At 37.5% G+C, this 15270-nt stretch overlaps 1 protein-coding gene across 1 annotated transcript in view; it reads right to left on the bottom strand.

Annotated features, from left to right (window-relative positions):
* ssp3 (short spindle 3) overlaps window positions 1–15270 on the bottom strand; it is a 34658-nt gene that overhangs the window by 14136 nt on the left and 5252 nt on the right. The window contains exons 4-6 of the mRNA XM_070213997.1: window positions 14964–15221; window positions 14770–14893; window positions 11983–12122 (exon numbers count right to left, since the gene is read on the bottom strand). Coding sequence (XP_070070098.1) covers window positions 11983–12122; window positions 14770–14893; window positions 14964–15221 — 522 coding nt within the window. The remainder of the gene's footprint in view (window positions 1–11982; window positions 12123–14769; window positions 14894–14963; window positions 15222–15270) is intronic.

Genomic DNA, 15270 nt, shown 5'->3' with positions numbered 1-15270 from the left:
GGAAATGCAATTCGGAATTGAAATTGAATTGACCGTATTCGGCTGCACAACATTTTATATTTTTGATTTTTTTGGAAATTATCCTGTGGCAGGCATAGCGAAATGGTCAATGAAAAAGGGCACCCCTATGTGCCGATGGATTTATGGTTTATGGATTGGGTGGACTGTTATGGTTTAATTGCATTTGTAAATGTTTTGGCTGAGGCGGAGATGCGGTTATGATTGGGTGGGATTTTTTGAAAGTCTCTCAACTGGGGGTCTATGCGAAATGTCGATTGATTTGTAATGAAGTCGTTAAGGTACAATAAATAAATAGTATAGAGATCTGATTAAAACTTTATTTATTCCTTATTATTTACAATTGTTGTTGCAGAAATTACATTTTTAAAATTGTGTCAGACTGTATAAATGTGCAATCTTTTATTTTCATAAAAGTAACACGATTTATAGATAACATTTAAATTTGCGAACTTAATTTTGTAATCTTTACATTTACAGAGAATAAATCAGTCGGATATACAAATCAAAACCAAGCAAAAACGTCTAGGCATGAAATTTTAAACTTTAAAAAAGGGTCCGATTCACATTTTCAAAAACTACCTTTTTTATAGTTTTTTTGTTCAATATTGGTGAGTGCGGAAAGCAATCGAATTCAATCGGTCACGCTCAAGGACTCGACAGGACTTCAGTTACGGTCACGCCCGGTCCAAATGCCCCTTTTTTTGTTGGTCACACAGCTGTCAACAGAAACCCTTGAAAATCTTTTTGCGGAAATTTAACTAATTTGTGATTTTTCGTAATTAAGCGTTAAATAAAAAACGAAGCAAAAAACAGTGTAAAATAAGAATAACAGAAATACAAATCAAATGACAGGCGGAGAGGCGAAAAAGCAGCTGTGTGTTTTTTCAGGGCCGCACCTTCGACTGATAAGAGTTCCAGTTGAGATCGTAATTAATTTCTGGGCTCTCCCCTTATTTTTATTTTTATTTCCGAATGCAAATGCAACAACACTTTTAATTCATTTACCTTGCGACAGTCGCCGGATGACGATGATGATTCAGTTTGGGGAGTGAGGATGCCCGAACCCAGACATTGACGTAAATTGATTTTCAACGCCACAGCAGAAAGAGTGGGGTATACGCCGAAAGAGATGGCAGAACTGGCGCCGCAAAACCGCAAGGCAGCTGAGATAAAGGTACGGCCCATAGCGAAAACCGCAGCGAAAGGATTGCCCTCTCATGAGGTATATAAGATATGCATATTCATATGCGAGTATCTGCCCCTCGGTCTTTTGAGCTCATCATAAATAATGCACCAAGTGGCTAAAAGCGCAAGCCAACCTAAGAAAGTCCGTTTTTGGCTTATCATCGAGCTTCATCACTCAAAAAAAAATTTTAGAAAATCGCCTATGGATTTGCTTTACTGGCGATTTTTTTCTATATTTCTGGAATATTTCTTGAATTTAATGAATTTTGATTAATTGGAAGAAAATTTTCTTTACCAGTAGAAAATTTTTTTATTTTAAAGAAAAAAATCGCCAGTGAAGCAAATCCATAGGCGATTTTCTAAAATTCAGGGCGATTCATTTTCTGAGTGATGAAACTTGGGAGAAAACTGAAGTGAGGGAAAAGTTTATAAAGAAGCTCATAAAGATGCTAATAAAATTACGATTAGCTTATAAAAACGGTATTTATCTAATTTTTTGCAATGTGTATTTATGAGTTATTTAAATATTTTTGGATAAATTTCTACAAACACGTTAAATTTAGTTTTATGGACATTTTAAAATTCAATTGTTCAAAAAATTTTTAAATCCAAATGAAATATGAAAATGAACACACTTCGTTTTCTTTTTAATCCCCTAAAATTGGTTTATAATAACCGTATTAGTTATTGACTTATAACCCTCTGCCACGCCCACCATGCAAAGGTTATCCTTTTTTTGCGACAGTTGCTATGGAACCCCTTATTGAAAATACTTTCAGGGATGCACATTTTCCAAAACTGCGGATTCTGTTAAACTTTTTACAAGGTTGCGCCTCATTAAACCGCCCAGAAATGGGTAGCCACGGGAGCAGGCCCATTACCACGCCCATTAATGCAAATTAAACGCAATGCAGACATATGCCAAAATCAATACCTCAGCTTCTGGCTCCGGCTCATCCAGTTCCGTTCGCCTCGCTTGGGTTCGAATTCGGGTTGGGTTGTGTCACAGCGCATTATCATTCATAAATCAAAACATGGAAATTGTTTAGCGCGGAGTGAGGGGTTGCATTTTGGCCGGAGAACAACAATATAATAGCCCTTCCTCCCTCCCCTCGCTTTGCGCAGTCTAATAAACATATATAAAAAGTTATGAATAAATTAAGACATTTGGTTGTCAGTTCGGTTTAAAGGGATGCAGATGGATGTGCCCCCGGGGTTGTTGCTCACTTTTTTATACATCAATGATTAAATTCGCATTACGCGGAGAAGCGAGGGTTAAGGGTAGGGAAATTTTAAAGAGTGCCTGCAAGTGCCGAGATTGAGCTGTCAAGTGTGCCCTCAAGATTTAACCAGAAAAATGTGCAAAAAATATGCGAAAAAATGGGGAGACGAAATCCAAGACTCAGGCGAAAAGTTTCTCAAGTGAAACTCAAGTAAATTCGAGTTATAGATATGGGAGGAAAAATAAATCTGCATGCGGTAGGCCAACGAAAGGCGAAGACAAACACGGATGTGGCAATCACTCCGTGGGATATATAATCCCGATCCTGTCTAGCCGGGTTTTTAAAATGAAAATTCATCAACACGTCAGCCGTCCATCCAATCCATCCATCCATCTATAGAGCAATACCATACCAAACCATTCCATCTAGCGTCGTGTCTCCTGTGTTTTCTTAGTAACGAACGCCACCCAAAGCGTTTTCCATTTACCCCAAAAACACACGCGGCAAAACATTGGAGCGACTGACAACGGGGTAAACGTTTTGTCTTATATTAAATATATATATTTTGACAGACGGGCGGGAAAGGAGAAAGAGTTCGGGCGTCTTCAATTACGACACGCGCGTTGAAAATAAAATTTCAGCAGTTTTTACACAGCTGCACAGAGAAAAACATTGAAATTTTGAATAAATAGTTAAGCCATTTTACAAATATTTGTATGCTTTTAAATCCAAAAATTTTAATACATAACATAACATAGAAATAATACAATTTATTGAAATTAAATGGTTACTATTTACCTAACTTCCTATAAATTACAGTTTTGCTACACACAAAAAAATTTGCTTGGTAAAATTGACAAACAAAGGTAGTTACGTAACTATTAAAATGGTTACGTGTATTTTGTTTTTGCTTTGGGTTTGTGTCTTTGCTAATTGTGTGTATTTTGTTGTTATAATATGACTATTTACTTAGTAGAAATGACAATTTTGCTGGTTGGGGCCTGTTTGACAATTATTACAGTTGATTTTACCATGTTTTTTTTTTGTGTGTAGATAACTAAGTATTTTTCTCAGTGCTCGGCTGCTTTCCATATGGGGCTTGTCACCGGGCAACATAAGGCGGCGACTTCTTATTTTCCTGCCTACCGCAGATGCTCATCCAGAAAACCGAAAAGATAGGAAAATATAGTCTTGGAAGGGGGGGAATCAACGTCAGAAATGGACAACACACGTGGGGCAGCGTCGATGACGGGATTTGGCATTGGGATTGGGTCTGAAAATCCCCCGTCAACCTTTGGGAGGCTGTTAAAAAGCCAAGTCGAAATAGCTGCGAGAAAGTAAAGCCGCTCGTAAAACTCAAACGAGGCGCGAAGAAGAAAAAGCTTGGGGAACCCAAAGGCAGCTACACAAAAACATGGCGCCAAATAACCGCAAACATAACGATGTTCCACCCGACACTCCCTTCTTAAAATCCACCCAGAGCTATAGAAAGACCCTGAACAGGACCGCGCGGCGACGTTTGCCGCCATTTTGTAGAAGAAAAGTGCATATAATAAAATAAAATAGCAACAAGACCAACAAAAGCCAGTTGAACAACATACACGAGACCAGGAGGTGGGTCACAAAAAATGGCATGGGCATTAAAAGTAGCCGAGTTGAAAAATTGAAAGTGAAACTTCAAATACTCTACTAAAAATAGGATAAACTAAAAAAATATTATTAATTTATTCATTTTATAATTGTTTATTTTTCACATTTTTAAATATTGAATAAAATACTTTTTTTAAGATAAAATAAAATTTCAATTTATTTACTCCATTTTAAAACAAGAGACATTATTTATTTACTAAAAAAAATCTGTTTTATTATAACAAAAACAAAAAAACCGTTTTAAGAAAGTTAAGATACCCCACTGAGCAAGGATTTTCAGGATTGGGGAGTTTGAGTCTAGGACCAAAGTCAGTGAAAATGGGCGCCTGTGATTTGGCTTTCACATTGTGAGTGTGTGTGTGTGGAAAAGTAGAAAATGGAAAATGGCGAGCGAATGAAAATGTCGCCGAGTGAGCATCGTAAAAAATTATGCCCAACGTAAGGTTCCACCGCCCCTCTAAATAAATGTATAAGTATGTATATATGCATGGGGAGTCGGAACCAAATTGCGTTCTTATGGCACTTTAGTGGCAAAATCAAATTAGAATTTATGGAAAGTCGCCGCCCAATCATAAATGCGGCGCCCCCTATACCAGTATATGTATATGAATGAGGAGCCCGTAGCGCCCCCGCTCCAGGAATATTCCACAACCATTGAATAGCCATAACCATAGGAGCGACTTCGCCTTTAGTGCTAAATGACCTTTACTGCCGGGCCATTTCAAAAAATACTTTTGCGAAGATTTTTAGTTTGCGTCGTAAATTTTTATGCGGATGGTGGGTAGAATGGGGGAGCTATGGAAAATCGTGAGGAGTATATAGCGTACCTCCCGGATTAGTGGCTTGTAATGTGCGCCATCTGCTGGCCACTTGAGGGCATTACTCATGCCACATTTGGTACGATTCAAGTGCTTAGCGTGTTAATTTTCACCAGTTTTAGTCCTCATATCGGGGATCTTCAGCAGGGGATGCGACCGGGACTATCTGCTTTATAACTATAGTGCGAGGGTTGCTCGGTATTCCGATTGTGTTGCGGCCCGAGGCCTCGTGTTAAGCCCTCACAATTGCCATTTGATTGAGTGATGCGTCAGTTGGTTGTCCTTGTCCTTGCTCCTGTTTTGTGTTCCCTTTCTGCTTATCTCCACCCCCTCATAATCGCCCTCCTCCTTCTGTTTGTTTTGAGAGCTACCGATGCGCATTAACTGCACTCAAAAAAATACTTACTGAACAGCATTTCCTTAAGTTATTATAGTTACACTTATGTACAATTTAACAATCATTTGATCTAGAGATTAAAAAAAAGTCAAAAGATAAATCCTGAAAATAAAAAACCAAATAATTACGAAATTCTCTTGATTTTGAAACTATACTTTTTCAACCTTTGAACAACCTCTAATCTAATAAGAACTTTAGATTTTTATTATAATTATTTTTATTTAGAAAATACAATTTTTCTAAGTGATAGACCAAAAAAAAAACCGAACCAGGAAGGATGTGATTTTATAGAGGGTGCATTATCATCCCGGAGATATAGTACTTCGCATCTGACGAGCATTAAATTAACTGTAACCGGCACTGCACTTTACACATTTTACATATGTCTCCTACCAGAGAAAACTTCATCTTGGTGGGTGGTTGCTACCGCACCCCTCCCCTTGAAAATTTTCCCCAGAGAGGGAAAACCCAAAACAGAGCAATGGAAAAAAACAAGGCCAAAATCAAAGCGAATGCACTCAAACGAGGAGTGCCTCAGCCTCGGACTGAGCCTGTAGGTAATTCAATAGCCAAAAGCCGTACCGCTCGCACCCCTCCCTCCCCTCTCTCCCCTACCCGCTGTTCATCCTTTGACATGCGGCGGAGCTGGACAGGCACTCATCAAACTTTTGACATGCAGCTCGACAAGGGACAGGAGTTTGAGGGGAGGACGGGGAAAGGACATAGCTGCTGAGGCTGCTGCGCCTTTTTGCATGCAAAATGTCAGCGCATATGTCAGACTTTTGCATATGACCTCTTCGGGTTATGCGAGAAGAGGGTTCACTGTAAAGTTTCTAGTTGTCAGTAATCTAAAGAAATTCATTCAAAGTATTGTTGTAATCAAAGTTTTAAACAAATGTTTGCATTTATATATATTATAAATATTAAAATAATATTTAACATACTTGTCAAGCAATGGAACCTCTTTTATTAAAAGAACGATCATTAAGATTAATATTTAATATACACTGTATTTTTTGAAAGGTATTTGAAAAACTATTCACTATACAATACACAAAACAGAAAAAAATCGGTTTAAAATTTAATTTGGTCAATAAATTATTTATTCACTGAACTATCTATAAAAAAACAAGAGAGAACGCTATAGTCGGGTGCCCCGACTATCAGATACCCGTTACTCAGCTAAAGGGAGTGCGAAAGAGATGGAGAAAAACTTTGATCCGCCGTAACTTTTTAACGAATGGTCCGATTTAAAAAATTTCTTCTACATTTCGATAGGTATTGATAAACACAATAAAACTGCATTTTTACTTTTCCAAAATATTGACATTTTTAAAATCGTATATAAGCGATTGTGGGCGTTAGAGGGGGCGTGGCACCCTTGCATGCAAAATGTCAATCTTCTAGCTTTTATAGTTTCCGAGATCTCAGCGTTCATACAGACAGACAGACGGACAGACGGACATGACTAGATCGACTCGGCTAGTGATCCCGATCAAGAATATATATAGTTTATAGGGTCGGAAACGCTTCCTTCTACCTGTTACATACTTTTGCACGAATCTAATATACCCTTTTACTCTACGAGTAACGGGTATAAAAACGACTGGATATGCGCATGGTAAATTACTGGTAAAATTTATGTTAAGAAATATCATTTTGACGGTTTCTCTCTCTCGGAGATTCTCTGACTTCGAAAAAAAAGACTAATAAGCACATAAATTTGCGAATTTAATATTCAGAAACATAAAGTTGAAGGCATCAACTCAATTATATTTCCCAAAACTCTTGAAATCACCCTCTAAAATCTAGTTTTTTCGTCAGTGCTTTATAGCCAAATGCATTTTGATGCAAATGTACTGCGAAGTTTAGGGCTACACTTCTTTTGAGCTGCTACTCTGACCCTTGACCCCCTCCCTTTTGCACCACACCCCCGAGAGCCCACCGCCTCTTCACTCACACTGCCCCGATTTCGGGATATTTGTGTGGGTTTTTGTGCAGGGGTTTTGCTATGATGTCTTTGTAACTGTAATTGATGCTGACTTTTTGACAGTTTGAATGTCGAAACGAACAGATGAGCAACGAGAACTGAAAACGAAAACTGAAACTGAAACAGAAATTGAAACTGAGCTCCAGTTGAGCAGTTGACTAAACTCAGAGGAGGGGCACTTCACAAGGCGAGAACCGGGGACAGATGACAACTTTGATTAGTTGTGTGACAGTTTTGTGATTTGAATTCAATTATGACATGCAAAATGCTGGCAGGTGGTCGGGTGTACTAGCGAAATTCTTCTACCTCAAATAAAGTAAGGCCACATTCAAGAAGATTTTCGAAATAATGAGGAAACTTTATTATTAAATTGGTTATTTTATTGAATTAGTAATAATTTATTTTAGTCAGTTTGGCTGAATACTCTATATTTCCAGAAAAAAAATAAAGAACTTAAAAACTCAAAAAAATTAACAAATATATATATTAACAAATAATATTTATAAAATTAAATTAAGTAGACAGAAGGTTGACTGCAACGCAGCAATAGCGAAAGTAGAATTTAAGGCACCCTCCTCCACCTTTTGTTCCACCCTCCCCCTTCTCTGCCTTTATGGGGTAGCTGGATCAATAAACACACCGTTAAGAGTCAATATTTTGATTTTCCTTCCAGCGGGGGTGGGAAAAATTGTGAAGGGCGAGGAGCGAGGAACAAAAGGAGCGGCGCACTGAGCAAATAGGAAACTTCGCCAAAGCCAAACAAAACGAAAGAGACAGCAACTGAGCCGAGTTTTCCCTATGCTCAGCCTTTTGTCAAAAAGAATCAACAGAGACGAGGGGAAAACTGAAATCGGATATTAAACGCTGCACATAAAAAAACCAACAAACAAAGGGCCAGAGAGGAGAAACAGGAGACGTCGCAGGACATTTCCAAAAGAGTGAGAGAAAGCGATAAGAGTGAAGAGCAAGGAGTACAAAGGACCAAGAATGAAATTAATACATTTGACCAGATAGGCGAGTCAAAGACTATGGTCTATCGAAGGGGCGGACTGGGCTGCCGTCTAGTTTAAGGTCTAAATAGTTTCTCTAATATGTCGATGGTAAAATAAAACCCAGAGGCACGTGTGTGTGAGCGTGCAAGTGTGTTTTGATGCCAGATACTGTCCTTGTAATTGAGCCAATAGTTTTTATTGGCACTGGGAGAATAAAACCTTACAGTATAATTAAAAGTTCTCAAATAATACTCGTTGTTATAAAATATTACCACACAAAAATTCATTCTATGTCAATACTTTTCAATAAATTTTACTATTTCTATGTCGGGCAAAAATGAGTTTAATGGAGCTTTTTTGTCTAAATCTATAAAAAATTGAACAGATTTTTCTGAAAAAGACTAGAAATTACAGCCCTGGAATGTTTTCTGTATTCTAAGTAAATATTATTAATTATTGTATTGTCGATGAACAACATTGTATGACTGACATTTGCAATATCGTACAAAACATTTTCCTTTCGTTGGTTTTTTTAGTGCAGTGGAGTCTGGGTAACAATGTCAATTGCAAAGTGCAGACCACAAAAACTTGCACACTCAGAGTCATGCTTGCGAACATCCTGCAGGATGTGGATGCGCCAGCTCCAAAGCCTGCTGGCCATAACTCCAAATTGGCCATTCGATCTGGTTACTTAAAGGGTAATTAAATTAACTGCCGCACAGCAGCCGAGCAGTTGAACAGTTGAGCAGCAGGCGGAAGTAACTCTGCCAGCATGTCGTCCTTGTTGACATCCTGCCAGTGGAAACAGCAGCCGCAGGAGCATCGGCAGACAAGCCAAAAGGACGAACACGCGGCTGGGGAATATCGAAAAGATTTTTTCCCTACACCCAGAGAAATATGCATATTTCATTATGACTGCTTTTTAGGGGTGGCACGGTAAAGGGGTTCCGGTTCGAGTTTCTGGTTTCGATTCCGCGCCTAGGGGTGTTTGCTTTATCGCGTGCCAAATCATCGTTATGATTGCGATGTGCCTCCTTTTCAGTTGTTGCGATTGATGATCAAATCGTGATTAAAATATATTTACTTCCCTTTTTTTTACCAGTAGGGCTAATGACTGTGATGATTAATTATGAATCAATTACATTGTAAAAAGATATCTCATAGATCTGCGCATAGCTTTTTGTGTGATGTGAGGTGCCAGAGCGAGGCAAATCAAATTTGTCATGGTTTTAGAATGAGGATGACATTCTGAGTGGTGGGAGGACACGATTTATGGTGGGCAATATGGATATCCAAGGCCAAGTAGAATATTTGTGTTAATACAATTTGCATCGATATGAATGATTAATGATTGGAAGAGAACTAAAATTGTTGATTAATTTTTAGACTATTTTTACTACACAAATTTAAAAAAATTTCACAGTGCACTTCTTGACATGGCATATGACTCTTTTTTCCGTACTTATTTAGAAAAACAAAATTAAATTTTATCTAAGACTTTAATATTCAACAAATGGCGTTTTTCTTTTAGAAAAATGGACCGAAGTTGGGAAAATCTTTTAACAGAAGTTTCCTAGTTCCAAACAAAGTTTCGCGCTCCTCAAAAGAAGAAAACCCCTTGTCTAGAAATAAAAGTTTCTCTTTGTCAACTTTAATTCGATTACACGACTGCTCGAAAACTTTATTCAAATTAAAAACAAAATATTCAAAACTCCCTCCGCTCCTAAACAATTAAAAGTAAACAAAAATTTAATTACACATCCGACAAAAAGCGGCACGTAGAAGGACAAGAAAGAAAGCATCGAATTAGGAAGCCGGAAAATGCAAAATATTTCGTGGCTAGAAAGAAAGAAGAAACAGGATGCGGAACAGGGGCAGAAGAGGAAGAGGGTGAAGTGCAAGATGGCGGACCATTCAAGTGCGGCGAATTGAGTTTCCCGTTCCAAGTTTATTTATTTTCAAGGCAAAATGGCGCAAGGTGCAGGCACAAAAAGGGAGTGGGCCAGTCGGGGGTTGTTTCCCCAAAAATTATAGTCAAAAGAAAATTTGATTTTGCAAACGCCGTAATTGAATTGAGCGCCGAAATGCGCGCTACGAAAAATGGCCGAAGGAATAAAGGCGAATAACGAAAATAATAAGGATATAAAGCAGCAGCAGCCACCACAAAAGGCTGCAAAGGAGACACACTAACGTAAAAAACACAACAATGCCAGGCTAATAAAATAAACGAAAAGCTTTTGTAAGCAAATTGAAAATATAAACAAACGAAAATTGGTAAAAAAAAAAAAATAAAAAATAAAGAAGCATAAAAAAACGGGAGCCAACAAAATGGAATAATAAAAAAATAAAAAGCAAACAGCTAGGAAAAGGCAGAAAATTGGTCAGAGCCCAGAGCACACACAATAGGATAAACAAAAGCCACAGCACACACAAGAAAAGCCAACACAAAAAATGGCTAGGAAAAACCGAAACAAAAACAAACGCAAATGTAACAAACAAAAGCCAATTCACAATTGGAAAATGCATAGCTACAAAGTTTTTTCTATGTAACAATGAAGGGATAACACAAACACACAAAACTATCTGATACATACTAGCAAAAATATGAAAAAACTCAATGTATGCAGTGAAAAATATGTTTATATGCATTTCTTAACGATATTTTGTTTTAAAAGTTTTCATTTCTAACTAAATATACTTTTGCATTAAGTGTAATTCAACAGCATATACCAAAATAAATGTTAAAATATTTTAAAATAGGAGAGGAAAATGTTCTAAACAAAAGAAAAGAAGATAATAAATAAGGTGTTAAGATTATAATACCGAATCAAATAATTTATTAATCAATTTAAATCCTTTTTCACCGTGCACAAGGATATACAAAATGGCGTTTATTTTCGGAAGCTACAGAAAGGTCAACAATAACAACAATTCGATTAAAACTTTTACCCACAAAAATGAGCGCAAATTAAATGAAAACAATCAGCCAAAATGGGGAAGGAGACGGATGAATCCAGAAACTCCGAACTGGACGCAACATTAAAGCATCCAATTTTGAAATTAAAGCTCGGAAAAATAAAGGGTGAGCACAATAATGTTCAATGGAGTTGAAAGCACATCAATAACCAGAGCAATATTTGTAACAGGAAATAACTTGGACCATAAGCTACATAAAGTGTTGCAGTTTTGCAAGTAGAATTAAATATATATTTAATTTAAATAAATTATAATTTTAAAAAATGTGTTTTGAGAAGAAAGAAAAAACACTAAGGTTTCTGTAACCCAAAACTATTAATGCTTAAATGTATTTTTATTACACTTTTTTTAAGGTTCTTCTTCGTTTAAATTTTTGATTTTAAAAACATGCGAAAGCCACACTTTTGAATGCTGTGCATCAGTGTGACCAACTAAATATAAGTTAAAGTTAAAAATAATATTTTTTAAACGCGGTGACGCGAGCAGCGCAGCAGCAGCGACGTTGGCGCAGGCAGCGCAGCCGCATTTGCTATCCCGCTCTTGCGCAGACACGCCCTCTCTGGTGTGAGAAAGGGATGGCAAGACTGCGCTCTACAATGGCCATCCCGCTCCCACCCACACCGGGTTTCGAACTCGTTTTTTCGAACTCGCGGGGTTTCCCCTCTTTTACTCGAAGTTTTTGTAGTTGGCCGCAATAAACCGGCGTAGTTGCACTTGTTGTTGTACTCACTTTATCATGTCCGGCAGGCGTTCCGGAACTTTTGGGTGGGTGTTCTTCTTCACGTAACTCGAGGACAGCGCCTCCGTGCAGGCCAGCATTAGCTCCGTGGACAACTCGACCGGATGTTGTGGTGATTTTTCTTCGGGTAACTGCAAAAGATCGAAGAGGAGTTAGAAAAAGAAAATCTTCGGTTATACACTCGTCTTAATTGGAAAAATAAAAGGAAAACTTTGCTACGCTAATACATAGCTAATTTCTTAACTGACTTTCAAAAAAATCATATATTTTTTCGAATAAAATTTTTAAAAATGGGAAAGTTGCTAATAAAATCCTTTACAAAAACCTCTTGGAAAATAATAAATTACATTTCAATATAATTATAATATAAATATATAAATATAATTTAATAAATATAATTATTATTAGTTTGCTATTGCAATTATCTGGTGTATCAACCACATTTGTTTAAAAATCGAACGGATTTCAGAGGTAGCGCACAATTGTTGCATGCTTTTTGGGGCCAGCAGTGAAATTCCTTGTCGCGTGTTTAAATTAATTATCTATTTAAACAGCAACAACAGACAGAGAAAGAGACATCCACATCAATCAAAATGTTAATTGATGTTTCTTCCTCGCTCACTTACAGTTAACTTTTTCACTCTGTTGCGCCTTCTTCGTATCTTTCTTTCTCCTCCTTCTTTTTCATTACACGACAAGCGGCGCGCGCGCTGATCCATCAACGAAAAAAAAGAAGGTGAAAAAGAGGCGAAGTGGGTGGCCAGGAGGGGCTGGGGCAAATGGGCGGGGGGAGCGACAATAAACACGAGCCACGTTAACAATGCCAACAGCAAGCGACAGAAACTCCAGAGTGCGATGAGCAGTAAAAATATTTTTATAGATTTAAATAAAAACCAACAAAAAATTACTTAAAAAAAAATGAAGACTTAACCGACATTGTAATACCCCTTTATTTAGAGTAAAATAACGTGCAATAAATTTGCATAATATTTTAAAAATCAACTATAAACATCATTTTAATAAGATAAATGTTATATCTTCAAAGTTAACTAAAGAAACTTAAATTTCAACAATTAATTTTTAAATAAATTTCGAATCGTTGTTATACAACGTGTTTAATTTATCATAATTAAATAATTAATTGGACATAACAGCGAATTCTATCGTTGATTTCATTATCTGTTCATACTGGTCCGATATGAAAAAATTATTTGGCATGAGATGGCTTTTGAAAAATTAAATAAAATACAATTGACTTTGCAAAAAAATCATTGAATATGTGGGAACCACAGACTAGAGTCCTGCATGAGTGTACTTGAAAGTCAATTTTTAAAATCAGTTAACTTGGATCGCCTTTTTAAGGAAAACAAGTGATTTAATATAAAATAAATAGATATAAAATAATTTCGAACCACCTAAATAATTTGCTTAGTAATTTTATCACTCCCACTCACTTTTATTCTGTGTTTGTATCACTTTTTTTTTCCTTACGAGTGATCAAGTGAAACAAGTGATCCAAGTTAACTCACTTGAACTCACTCACTCTATTTTCCAAAAATTGACTTGTTTGTCAATTCAAGTGTACTCATGCAGGACTCTACCACAGACTTATGCGGTTTTCATATCATAGGAACCCCAACAATCTGCGTGGGAAATCACCACTTTCTAGCTTTTGTAGTGTCCGCGATCTTAGTGTTGATGCAGACAGAGTGACATGCCAAGGTCGACTCGGTTACTGATCCTGACCAAGAATATATAGGTTGGAAACGCTTCCTTCTCCTTGTTACATATTTCTGATAAATACAATATACCCTTTCACTCAACGAGTAACGGGTATAAAGATGAAAATAACAAAAAAAAAACACATTTATTGAGTGGGAGTGCCTTTTTATGCGATTTAACGATTGATTTAACAGCAGCCGCAAAATGTATAAACATTTTACACGCTGACAAATTGGCCAGGAAAGGGAAAAGCACCCAGAAAGTGGAGATCCATGGAGGGGCAGGCGGTCAGGGAACCGACCTAGTGTTTAAAAATTGATAGGCCAAGCGACAGACGAGCGAGCGCACGAGGCCAGTAAATAAAATTCAAATAAAAATGCCAAACAAACAAAAGGCAGCGCCAAATAAAAGCGTCAAAGAAATGGCAAATAAACAACGCCAGCCAAACGAGCAAAGACAAAAGCCGAAGCGAACCATAAACTTTAAACAGGGCCGAATAAGTCTTGGACCCAAATCGACTTGCAAATACTCTTTCAAAATATTTTGCAATATGTCTTAAGTGAAAAAAGAAAAAGAAAAATCTTAGAAAATTTTAAATGTTTTAAAATGCATAGAATATCAATCGTACACTTTTTGGAAATAATTTTTGTATACTTTCTTTTTTAAATGTAATTTGAAATGAGAGTTTCGGTCACATTAGTTTTGAAACCTTGCAAAAAAAACCCCTGGAATTCGTTAAGACTCTGGCCAAACTAGGATTTCTTTTAGCGCGAATTTAAGACAGACAGAGACATAAACGCGGCCAAGTGTTAAGTGGCTGCCGGGCAGGACCATAACGCCAGCCAAGTACGAATTTATACTATACACATAGGCGACATCCGACGTGGCCCGGGGAATCGAGAAGTGCCAACTTTTGCGACTACTCCTAACCCCAATCCCACGGACAGCCCCTGAAGGCGAGGACGACTGCCTGGCGACACTTTTATTGTGCAGCAGTTTGGGTGGCCAAAAGTTTCTAAAAGTTTCTTTTGTGTGACGGCTGCTTTTGAGGATTACCTGGAAAGTCTTGTTGATGGCATCGAACAGAACGGTTATGGAATTGCCCAGAAGAGCATGACGAGCAATCTGGGGACACACCGAGCAGGCATTCCTGTATAACTGCACGGCCAAATGAACGGACCTAAAAAATTATTAAATAAGTACTTAAGTAAAGATACTTTAAAAAGGTTCCAGTTGCAAAACAAACTCACTTTCTTGAGATCTCAGAGTTTTCATCCATGCCTTTGCCGATTACATGGTTGGCCAAAATGCCCAAGCCATCCATACAGAGAAATGCCTGGAAATCACAGGTCTGAGCTTTCGGTATGACACGCAATAGGTTCCCGAGGTTCCTATCCAATCCTTGGGCTCCTCCACCCTTGACCACCAGATTTAACAGCTTTGGCACTGTACTATCCCGTTTTAAGTAAGGCGGCAATGGATCCAAACTCTCCAAATACTCAGCAGCGCTGTAAAGAGATAAAATCATCAATAAATAGCTCTTCTTTTTTTTATCGG

The sequence above is a fragment of the Drosophila takahashii genome, chromosome 2L (assembly GCF_030179915.1).
Source record: "Drosophila takahashii strain IR98-3 E-12201 chromosome 2L, DtakHiC1v2, whole genome shotgun sequence".
Classification (NCBI taxonomy): Eukaryota; Metazoa; Arthropoda; class Insecta; order Diptera; family Drosophilidae; genus Drosophila; species Drosophila takahashii.
Note: the sequence above shows the minus strand (reverse complement) of the source record. Positions and strands in the feature narration are given on the sequence as shown.